Source organism: Salvelinus sp. IW2-2015, linkage group LG23 (assembly GCF_002910315.2).
Source record: "Salvelinus sp. IW2-2015 linkage group LG23, ASM291031v2, whole genome shotgun sequence".
In the NCBI taxonomy this organism is placed as follows: Eukaryota; Metazoa; Chordata; class Actinopteri; order Salmoniformes; family Salmonidae; genus Salvelinus; species Salvelinus sp. IW2-2015.
The window spans coordinates 4,472,062-4,484,173 of NC_036863.1; the positions used below are offsets into that span (position 1 = coordinate 4,472,062).

At 43.1% G+C, this 12,112-nt stretch overlaps 1 protein-coding gene across 2 annotated transcripts in view; it reads left to right on the forward strand.

The window, feature by feature from the left end:
* septin8a (septin 8a) overlaps window positions 1–12,112 on the forward strand; it is a 45,023-nt gene that overhangs the window by 30,141 nt on the left and 2,770 nt on the right. Inside the window, exons 5-10 of one of the 2 annotated variants that reach the window (XM_023967869.3) lie at window positions 36–197; window positions 1,396–1,492; window positions 3,576–3,744; window positions 4,748–4,880; window positions 7,815–7,984; window positions 9,933–10,749. In XM_023967869.3, coding sequence (XP_023823637.1) covers window positions 36–197; window positions 1,396–1,492; window positions 3,576–3,744; window positions 4,748–4,880; window positions 7,815–7,984; window positions 9,933–9,936 — 735 coding nt within the window. In that variant the 3' untranslated portion in view covers window positions 9,937–10,749. Of the gene's footprint in view, window positions 1–35; window positions 198–1,395; window positions 1,493–3,575; window positions 3,745–4,747; window positions 4,881–7,814; window positions 7,985–9,932; window positions 10,750–12,112 lie in introns of those variants that run through there. The other variant, XM_023967868.2, reaches the window with a different exon arrangement.

The following is a 12,112-nucleotide window of genomic DNA, read 5'->3' on the forward strand; positions in this document are numbered from 1 at the left end:
AATGGCCAGAATGATCTCCTTTCTCTCCTTTTTAGGTGAATATAATCCCCATCATCGCTAAAGCCGATACAATCTCCAAGAGCGAGCTCCATAAATTCAAGATTAAAATCATGAGTGAGCTGGTGAGCAACGGAGTGCAGATCTATCAGTTCCCCACAGATGACCACGCAGTCACAGAGATCAACTCCTCCATGAATGTGAGTCACTCACTCACTCACTCACTCACTCACTCACTCACTCACTCACTCACTCACTCACTCACTCACTCATTCACTCACTCACTCACTGTTTTTCCCTCACTATAGGAATATATGGTTTTAATAGCTGCACATAGTTTCCTCCCTTTGAAACTTCCTCTGTGTACCGCATTGATGGAGAATTGGTAGAGCAGCAAATCAGTTGATCCGACAGAGAACTGGGCTGGTCTGTCTGGCCTGTGTAGTGTCTACGGGACCCACCCTATAGCTCTGTGTTCAGGCTAGATGACCTCATTACCTGGGCTCTAGACAGTTCTGGCTTACCACTTCATTCTTGAGGTTGCTTTGGTGAACGTGTTTTTCTCATGATGTAGGATCTCACTGGCCAAAGTAATTCTGGGAGAAATAGAGAACCATATTATTAATCAGGCCAACAAGACATGCCTCAATACAGCTGGCCAGATGTTAAACACAGCCCCTGAAGTAACTTGTGTCAACACTGTTTTGGCCTAGAGTTACTCTTGTGTTGTCTATGGCAATGTTGTTACAACCAAAGTTTTTTATTCTAAAATAAACATTCATATTTTCTCTCCTGTTGTCATTTTCCTCTCTTCCATGGCTGTCTGTCTAAGCAGTTACACCTGCCTAGTAAACATGGCCATCTTGCCTCCTGAGTGGCGCAGTGGTCTAAGGCACTGCATCGCTGTGCCACTAGAGATCCTGGTTCGGTGCACAATTTGGTCCAGCATCGTCCTGGTTAGGGGAGGGTTTGGCCGGCAGGGATGTTCCTGTCCCATCGCACACTAGCGACTCCTGTGGTGCACAATGCACGCTGACACGTTCGCCAGGTGTACGGTGCTTCCACCGACACATTGGTGCAGCTGGCTTCCGGGTTAAGCGGGCGTGGTGTCAAGAAGCAGTGCGGCTTGGCGGGGTTGTGTTTCGAAGGACGCACGGCTCTCGACCGTCGCCTCTCCCGAGTCCACAGATGGGACAGGACTGTAATTACCAATTTGATACTACAAAATTGGGGAGAAAAAGGGGTAAAAAAAATTCAAACATGGCCATCTGTCTAAGCAGTTAGACCTGCCTAATATGTTGACTAAGCTGTAAGGAAGGAGTGTAACCTGTGTGAGAGACAGATTGTTGTTTGAAAGCAGCTTCTGGTCAGAGCTGTTGACCTTTTGAACTCTTTCAGGCTCACCTCCCCTTCGCTGTGGTGGGGAGCGTCGAGGAGGTTAAAGTGGGAAACAAAACGGTGAGGGCCAGGCAGTACCCCTGGGGAGTAGTACAAGGTGAGTATCTCTCCTCTTTCTGTACCTCTTGGCTCCTCTTTCCGTTTCAGGAGAGAACTGCTGCTCAGACAGAGTCCCTAGTGTGTTGGGGAAATGGCATAGGCCGATGAATGCACTATTGGTAATATTACTACAGGGACACTGCTACAGTACTTTGTGTTGCTTTGTTTATAGACGTTCAGCTGTGGTTGACAGGGACTCTAAACATTCTAATTAGATTATGTCACAGGGCACTGCTGGTAGAATATTTGAACCCAGCTGGGAGTTTTCAGATTCAGAACGGTCTCTCCATTATCCTGTGCCCGTTGTTTCCATTCCCCAATCCTCCCAGGACAGTGGTCTAGTTTTATTTATAAACCCGGTCTCGTAGGAGAGCATTCCAATAAGTCGTTCCATGTCATTTCAGCAAACTATGACGCCCACCAACTGATTGTTCAAAAATGGTTTCTGTAGTTAGAAACAAGTAAGATTGGCATTCCTAGAAACATTATTTTGTTGAAATGTAGTTTTATATCAGAGAAATTAGGCTAATTGAATGCACCCATATAATATTCAATAAATATAGTACACAACATCTGATTTGGACTCAACTGTTTCCTACCAATGAATAAGACATTAGGAATCCATTTTTTGTCAAAAGCCACCCACGTACCCCCCACACTCCATGCCAATCCCACCTCAACAACCAGTACACAGTATCAGTTCTCTGAATACATTACATAGTATGTAGATGCAATACTCCAAGCCACAGCTTCATTATACTTGTCAAACATGGAGAACTGATACTGTATACTGGTTGTTGGTGTGGGATTGGTTGTGGAGGGTCTGGTCCGTGGGTGGCTTTTGCCCCCCCAAAAATATTCTGATGTCTTACACATTGGTAGGAAGAAGTTTGGTCCAATTTGGATGTTGGTACTATATTTATTGAATATTATCTGAATCCTATAAATTCAAATGGCCAATTCAGGAGCAATCAATTAACTTAAATTATCAAATATTATTTGAACAAAATAATGTTTCATGAATGCTAATTGTATATGAGATGGTGGGTGTCAATCATGTTATGTTGTGTTTACTTGATTGAATCTGCATCGCTAAGATAAAGTCAGTTTTAGTCCGAACCCCCTACCCCATAGGAAAACAGTTTTCCTAAGTCATTTGTGGGTTAATATAACCCAGAGAAAAGTCTTTACAAAAACAAAAATGACTTTTGAGGGCTTTTACTAATCTCACCCCAGGATCTCACTGCTGTTTTTTGTGACGCCCAGACGACTATGACAGATAGCAGACCGCTGGTATTTCTTCCCTCCCAGCTATTTCTGTACAGTGTGTGTAATGTGTGAATCCCCTGCCCTGGCGGCTAAGGGTTTCTGGGGGCTTTGGGCAGGGGTCATCACCTCAGATCTCAGCGGGGAGAGTTTACCAGATGTCATCAACCATTTTTCCTCCTCAAATTCTTCAAAGTGGAGGTCATTTGTTTGTGTGTCATTTCTCCCTCACGGTGTAGTGGCTATCATGTGGAATGTAAACATGTTATGTGCGAAATGCCTCTCTAATTGGCACTATGTTTAACAGCATCCTTACATTCAGCACAGCGCTCACAGCTGGGGTTGATATGTAGTTCCACTATATCCTACAGTATACCACTGTAGCCCATGTGCTCCCTCTGGTCTTCTCCAGGGCAAATTCTTCCCCACTCGTGTCAGTCAGGAAGCAGGAAATGCTTCCTGTTCCAGTCCACACGATGAGATGCATGAGAGAGCTTTTTCTCAGAGTTAGTGGAACATAAACGTCCAGAAGTGTAATAATTAATGTACACTACCCTCTAGCCCAAGGGGGGGGGGGGTTACGGCCCGCCGGGCACTTCAGTCCGGCCCGCGAGACATTAATAAAAACAAATACATATTTGTCTCCCTTTTTTCTCCCCAATTTCGTTGTATCCAATTGGTAGTTAGTCTTGTCTTATCGCTGCAACTCCCGTACAGATTCGGGAGAGGTGAAGGTCAAGAGCCATGCGTCCCCCGAAAGATATGAGTAAAATAGGCTCATTGACATTGTATTGTCTCTGTGCTGTCCCGTTCAGTGGAGAACGAGAGCCACTGTGACTTTGTGAAGCTGCGTGAGATGCTGATCAGGGTGAACATGGAAGATCTGAGAGAGCAGACTCACGCCAGACACTACGAGCTCTACCGCCGCTGCAAACTGGAGGAGATGGGATTCACAGATACAGACCCCGACTGTCAGCCATTCAGGTGAGGCAGCAAGGCTGAGAACAGAACACAAAAACAAAAATCAAATCAAATGTTATTGGTCACATACACATGGTTAGCAGATGTTAATGCGAGTGTAGTGAAATGCGTGTGCTTCTAGTTCCGACAGTGCAGTAATATCTAACAATTCACCAACAACTACCTAATACACACACATCTAAAGGGGTAAATGAGAATATGTACATATAAATATATGGATGAGCGATGTCTGAGCGGCATAGGCAAGGTGCAATAGATGGTATAAAATACAGTATAAACATATGATATGAGTAATGTAAGATATGTAAACATTATTAAAGTGGCATTGTTTAAAGTGACTAGTGATCCATTTATTAAAGTGTCCAGTGATTGGGTCTCAATGTAGGCAGCAGCCTCTGTGTGATAGTGATTAATGTTTAGCAGTCTGATGGCCTTGAAATTGAAAAACAGCTTCTATCTCTGTCCCAGCTTTGATGCACCTGTACTGACCTTGCCTTCTGGATGGTAACAGTGTGAACAGGCAGTGGCTCAGGTGGTTGTTGTCGATGATCTTTTTGGCCTTCCTGTGGCATCAGGTGCTGTAGGTGTCATGGAGGGCAGGTAGTTTGCCCCCGGTGATGCATTGTGTAGACCTCACCACCCTGCAGTGCAGTTGCCGTACCAGGCGGTGATACAGCCGACAGGTTGCTCTCGATTGTGCATCTGTAAAAGTTTGTCAGGGTTTTGGGTGACAAACCAAATTTCTTCAGCCTCCTGAGGTTGCAGAGGCGCTGTTGCGCTTTCTCCACCACACTGTTTGTGTGGGTGGACCATTTCAGTTTGTCTGTGAAATTAACAATTAAGCTAGTCATATGTTACTGGGGAAGCGGACCAATTAATCTCAGAGTTCAGCATGTAAAGATGCTCTTTCTGTGAGTGATTTAAACCCTGTGTTAGTCAGAGGTGTACTGTAGTTAGGCTCAGATGTAGTAATCCATTTCTCTTTCTCTCTCTGCCCTGTCCACAGTCTCCAGGAGACCTATGAGGCCAAGAGGAAAGAGTTCATGGGAGACCTGCAGAAGAAAGAGGAGGAGATGCGACAGATGTTTGTCAACAAAGTGAAGGAGACTGAGGCAGAGCTGAAAGAGAAGGAGAGAGAGGTGAGGGTGTGGCTGCTGGCTGGGAATGGGGGATTGTGGGGGGTGAAGTATTTCAGTAAATGGGTTTGCTGCCTTATTGAGGATTCAGTTCCATATACTGTAAATATGTCAGTGGTGTGCATACAGGTAACTGCCAAAATAATGGGAACATTATTTTGTCAGTAAATGAGGGATACAAAGTATATTGAAAGCAGGTGCGGTTCCTGAGTTAAGTAATTAACATACCATAATGCTTAGGGTCATGTATAAAAATGCTGGGCAGGCCATTATTTTGGCCATCATGGCTATGCCCTCATCCACAGGGCACAAGTGGTCACTGAATGGTTTGATGAGCATGAAAACGATGTAAACCATATGCCATGGACATCTCAGTCACCAGATCTCAAACCAATTGAACACTTATGGGAGATACTGGAGGGGCGCCTGAGACAGCGGCAGCTGAGACCACCATCAACAAAAACACAAAATTATGAAATTTATTGTGTAAAGAATCCCTCCAATAGAGTTCCAGACACTTGTAGAATGTATGGTAAGATACATTGAAGCTGTTCTGACTTGTGGTGGCCCAATGCCCTCTTAAGACGCTTTATGTTGGTGTTTCCTTTATTTTGTCAGTTACATGTAGATAAGGTGAGCTTGACATTGAAACATACACTGCCTTCAGAAAGTATTTACACCTCTTGACTTTTTCCACATTTTGTTGTGTTTCAGCCTGAATTTGAAGTTCATTAAATTGAGATTTGGTGTCACTGATCTACACACAATACCCTATAACGTCAAAGTGGAATTGTGTTTTTAGAAATGTTTATAAATTAATAAAAAATGAAAAGCTGAAATGTCTTGGGTCAATAAGTATTCAACCCTTTTGTTTTGGCAAGGCCTAAATAAGTTCAGGAGTAAAAATGTGCTTAACAAGTCACATAAGTTGCATGGACTCACTATTAGCGGCGGCAGGTAGCCTAGTGGTTAGAGCGTTGGGCCAGTAACCGAAAGGTTGCTGGATCAAATCCCCGAGATGACAAGGTAAAATTCTGTCGCTTTGCCCCTGAACGAGGGGAGGGCTGTCATTGTAAATCGAAATGTGTTCTTAAAACTGACTTTCCTAGTTAAATAAAGAGTACATTTTAAAAATATATATAATAATAAAAATTTTTTTTTTGAATGACTACCTCATCTCTGTACCCCACACATATGTAAGGTAAGTTCACGCAGTGAGTGGTTCGCAATGAAGGTCACCAATTGGTAGAAGGGTCAAAAATAAAATAACAGACATTGACTATCCTTCTGTGCATGGTAAAGTTGTCAATTACACTTTGGATGGTGTATAAATACACCCGGTCACTACAAAGATACAGGCATCCTTCCTAACTCAGTTTCCAGAGTGGAAGGAAACCGCTCAGGGATTTCACCAATGGTGACTTTAAAACAGTTAGAGTTTAATGGCTGTGATAGGAGAGAACTGAGGATGGATCAACAGCATTGAAGGAAGCCTGTACAGAACACACATATTCCAAAACATGCATCCTGTTTGCAATAAGGCACTGATTCCAAGAACACAGGATGAGATGTTACTATCCTTTGTGCAAGCACTTCCAAGAGTTCATGAACAGTGAGACTGGTGAAATTTGGGGAGCGCATCGTCAGTAGTGTACCTTTGGTTCCTAGGGTGTTTCGGCCTTTCACACTATACACCCTCCCCAAAGGCGGCCAGCGACAGGGTGATCAATCCTACGCTTGCGTCCCATTCCCAATTAGTCAAAGGAGTTGCCTTGTTGTTGATAGCCAACATCCCATGGGACTATGCATGGCAGGGGCGTCTTCCTCCCTGAGTCAAGCATTGTTGACCGCATACCTCCTGGCCCTCTCACTTCGGGGCCCAGCTGGGGTCTTTCTAAAGTAATACTGCACTAAAGTACTAAAGTAATACTGCAAAAAATGTGGCAAAATAAATGAACTTTTTGTCCTGAATAAAAAGCGTTATGTTTTTTGGGGGGTCCTGAGTGGTGCAGCGGTCTAAGGCACTGCATCTCAGTGATTCCTGGTTTTATTCCAGAACCGGCTGTGATTGGGAGTCCCATGATGCGGTGGACAATTGGCCCAGTGTTGTCCAGGTTAGGGTTTGGCCGGGGTAGGCCATCATTGTAAATAAGAATCTGTTCTTGACTGAATTTCCTAGTTAAATAAAGGTTAAAAAGAAAAAAAGGACAAGGGAGTTTTTTTTAAGGATTAAAATAAACGGAAAAGGGCTAATCACAGGCAAAATCCTAGAGGAAAACCTGGTTCAGTCTGCTTTCCAACAGACACTGGGAGACAAATTCACATTTCAGCAGGACAATAACCTAAAACACAAGGCCAAATATACAGTAGAGTTGCTTACCAAGATGACATTGAATGTTCCTGAGTGGCCTAGTTAGTTTTGACTTAAATCGTCTTGAAAATCTATGGCAAGACTTGAAAATGGTTTTCTAGCAATGATCAACAACCAACTTGACAGAGCATGAATAATTTTTTAAAGAATAATGGGCAAATATTGTACAATCCAGTGGTGCAAAGCTCTTAAAGACGTACAGCTGTAATTGCAGCCAAATGTGATTCTAACATGTCTTGACTCAGGAGGTTGAACATTTATCTAATCAAGATATGAGTTTTATTTTCTGTTAATAAAAAATAGTGAAACATTTTCTGCCACTTTGACATTAGAGTATTTTGTGTAGATCGTTGATTAAAAAAAGTCAATTAAATCCATTTTAATCACACTTTAACACAGGAAAATGTGGAAAAAGTCAAGGAGTGTGAATACTTTCTGAAGGCACTGTACATACAGTCAAATGTAACAGTGCATGTTCATACCTGTGCAGAACTTTCAATATGTGATTGGATTGTGGATCAGGTTTTAGCTCTTGGCCTGATAGCATCTCTTTCTGCCGCTATCAGTTACACAACAAGTTTGAGCAGCTGAAGCACATGCACCAGGAGGAGAAGAGGAAGGTGGAGGAGAAGAGGCGAGACCTGGAGGATGAAATGAACGCCTTCAACCGCAGGAAGGTGGCAGCTGAGACATTGTCCTTAGCCCAGCCACTTAAGAAGGACAAGGACAAAAAAAAGTAAGTGCTTTCCATTCATCTCTTTTCATCTCCCTCCCTCTATTCCTCCCAAACCTCAACCTCTCTTACGTTAGTTTAGCTTTCACTTCCTTTTTCCCCAAGAGGCGTGAATTGAGATCGCAGGGAGTAGTGGATTGACTTAAACTATGTGAGAAGCAGAAGCTGTAAAGAGCTGGCTGAGTCCATGTCCGGATCATATGTAGTATTCTTCTCTGCTCCCCCTGAGTTCCATACCAGGATGCAGTGTTTGTTGTATACTGAAATTAGAGTTATGTGAATATGAGCAGATGTGGAAAATACCTCGACTTTGCAGCTCCTGGTTGGAGAGGCAGGTTCTCTGTGAGGCAGTCACAGAAATGTTTTAGCTTCAACAGACAACATCTAGTAGTGGATAATACAATGTGGTGTACCTAATAAACGGGCCACTGAGTGTTTTATGTACACTATATTTACAAGTATGTGGACTTCCTTTCAAATTAATGGATTCGGCTATGTCAGCCACACCAGTTGCTGACAGGTGTATAAAATCTAGCACAAAGCCATGCAATCTCCATAGCTAAACATTGGCAGTAGAATGGCCCGTACTGAAGAGCTCAGTGACTTTCAACTTGGCACTGTCATAAGATGCCACCTTTCCAACAAGTCAGTTTGTCACATTTCTGGCCTGCTCGAGATGCACCGGTCATTTGTAAGGGCTGTTATTGTGAAGTGGAAACTTCTAGGAGGAACAGCGGCTCAGCCGTGAAGTGGTAGGCCACACAACAGGACCGCTGTTCTCGGTTGCAACACTGACTACCGAGTTCCAAACTGCCGCTGGAAGCAACATCAGCACAAGAAATGTTTGTTGGGAGCTTTGTGAGCAGCCGCACACAAGCCTAAGTTCACAATGCGCAATGTCAAGCGTTGGCTGGAGTGGCGTAAAGCTCACCGCAATTGGACTCTAGAGCAGTGGAAACGTGTTCTCTGGAGTGATGAATCACGCTACCTGCCCCAATGCATAGTGCCAACTGTACCGTTTGGTGGAGGGGGAATAATGGTCTGGGGCTGTTGGTCATGGTTCGGGCTAGGCCCCCTTAGTTCCAGTAAAGGGAAATCTTTACGCTTCAGCATACAATGACATTCTAGATGATTCTGTTTGGGGAAGGCCTTTTCCTGTTTCAGCATCACAATGCCCCAGTGCACAAAGCGAGGTCCATACAGAAGTGGTTTGTCGAGATTGGTGTAGAAGAACTTGGCTGGCATGCACAGAATCCTGACCTCAACCCCATCGAACACCTTTGGGATGAATTGGAACGTCGACTGTGAGCCAGGACTAATCGCCCAACATCAGTGCCCGACCTCACTAATATGCTTAATGGAAGGATATTCCCACATCTAGGGGAAAACCTTCCCAGAACAGTGGAGGCTGTGATAGCAGCAAATGGCAGACCAACTCCATATTAATGCCCAAGATTTTGGAATGAGATGTTCGACGAGCAGGTGTCTGCATACTTTGGGCCATGTAGTGTATGTGCATTGGCAGTTAGTGTATGTAGTGTATGTGCATTGGGGTGAGTCTGACAGATTCTGTAGTTCCAGAGGTAGTGCTTGGATTTTTTAAACTACATTATTGTAGGCCAAAGGAACGTTTAGTTGAGAAACCCCATTTTCATGTTAGAACTTTACATTTACAGTGCTATAAAAAGTGTTTTTCTTCACAATGGGTTTGAAGGGCTCTCTCCCTTGACAGCTCTTGAGAATTGCCACTCTTTCATTTATTCTGCTGTCTTGAAGTTATGATCCTCTGAGGGACAATCCACTTATTTTCTCTATTCTTTCATTATACTTTACCTTCATGAAGTCAGACATTTTTCTGAAAGAATGTGAATGTGGTATGCATTTTCACTGCAGTGTTTTCGTTCACTTTATTTTGTCATTGTTTGTCATTTCCTTTGTCATTTTCTTTCAGTTAATATATGGGCCCAAGCCAACCATGGATTTGTCTTCCATCATCATAGCGACGTCAACATTTTTGTTTTGTTTTTATACATTCCTTCATGACATTGTGCACATGGACCAAAGATGCTGATGGGACAGGATATGAAGAGATTGAGCGAGAGAGAGCTGACTCGCTGAGTGGCCATTCCCTTCTAGGATCATTCATGTTATGATTTTGTCTTTTTTTTATACATTTTGTTCGTTTTTTTACGCTATCTGACGTTAGACAGTGGCCGTACACCAGTGTTCCGCTATCTGACGTTAGACAGTGGCCGTACACCAGTGTTCCGCTATCTGACGTTAGACAGTGGCCGTACACCAGTGTTCCGCTATCTGACGTTAGACAGTGGCCATACACCTTATAGAGTGGGGTCTGAATTCTGCGCCAAACTAGGCCAGACCTTAGTCATGAATAGTAATAACAAAACTGATATAAGTACAATACCTGTATATTTATATTTTTGCAAACACGTAAATGTAGGTACCATCGAGTAAACTAGTCCTATAAAATATACAATAAATACTGGTGCTGTTTTATATTCATCCAGAAACATGTATGTGAATATTTTGAGCTTACTTGGCTTTATTAAAATGTATATGATAAAGCACATAATGCTGTATGTTTGTGATGTACCATAAGCCATTGACGTGAGTGGTCAGTTTACACTACCCATATGCAATGCAGCGTCTAACAGAGGCCACGACTTACAGTAGAAATGTTTACATCGAAAGACTAGAAGAAAGATGTACTCAGTTTTTATTGGAAATAAATGCAAGCCCTCGCCTTGGATGTGTCCCTATCCCATGATTTATTTGATTGTTAAGAGAACTAGTGTGTAGTTCGAGAGAGACGCCAGCTGTTGATGTTTTTGCACACCTGCTCAATACCCCCTTTGAGAAGTTGTTCATTAGGTAAGTTTAGGCCAATAGAAATGGAGAGCTCATGGTATCCATGCAGTAAGGATTAGCCCTCTGGTTTTAACCTTGACCTTTCGGGAAATGGGCCCTGACCAATGGTTGAAAGAGGATGTTACTCTGTGCTCTACCCCACCACATGCTGACCTCTGCAGTGGGTTAGCCTTCAGCTGCTGGGTGAGGTTCGTGCTGTGCCATCCAGACAGTTACAGCTACCTGATGACCCTGTCATACTTTCTTTTAACCACTTAATTCGAAAAATATAATTTGTTAGGCCTTTATGAGCAAATGTCAATTTCATCCAAAGGCTTTTGTTGGCATAACTCCATGTAATTTGCTTTAAGCTGCTGCCTTTTCAAATCACAAGTTGCATTATGATGGGATGAAAGCTGTGCTTTGTACATGTCTAATTGGATTGGGAGGGCGAACATTTATTTACTGGATTGGGAGGGGGAACATTTATTTACTGGATTGGGAGGGGGAACATTTATTTACTGCGATTGGGAGGGCGGAACATTTATTACTGGATTTGGAGGGGGGAACATTTATTTTACTGGCGATTGGGAGGGGAACATTTATTTACTGGATTGGGAGGGGGAAACATTTATTTACTGATTGGGAGGGGGAACATTTATTTACTGGATTGGGAGGGGGAACATTTATTTACTGGATTGGGAGGGGGAACATTTATTTACTGGATTGGAGAGGAAACATTTATTTACTGGATTGGGAGGGGGAACATTTATTTACTGATTGGGAGGGGAACATTATTTACTGGATTGGGAGGGGAACATTTATTTACTGGATTGGGAGGGGGAACATTTATTTACTGGAGATTGGGAAGGGGGAACATTTATTTACTGGATTGGGAGGGGGAACATTTATTTACTGGATTGGGAGGGGAACATTTATTTACGGATTGGGAGGGGGAACATTTATTTACTGGATTGGGAGGGGAACATTTATTTACTGGATTTGGGAGGGGGAAAACATATTATTTACTGCGATTGGGAGGAGGGAACATTTATTTACTGGATTGGGAGGGGAACATTTATTTACTGGATTGGAGGGGAATCAGATTATTTTACTGGATTGGGAGGGGGAACATTTATTTTACTGGATTGGGAGGGGGAACATTTATTTACTGGATGGGAGGGGGAACATTTATTTACTGGATTGGAGGGGAACATTTATTTACTGGATTGGAGGGGGAACATTATTTACTGATTGGAGGGA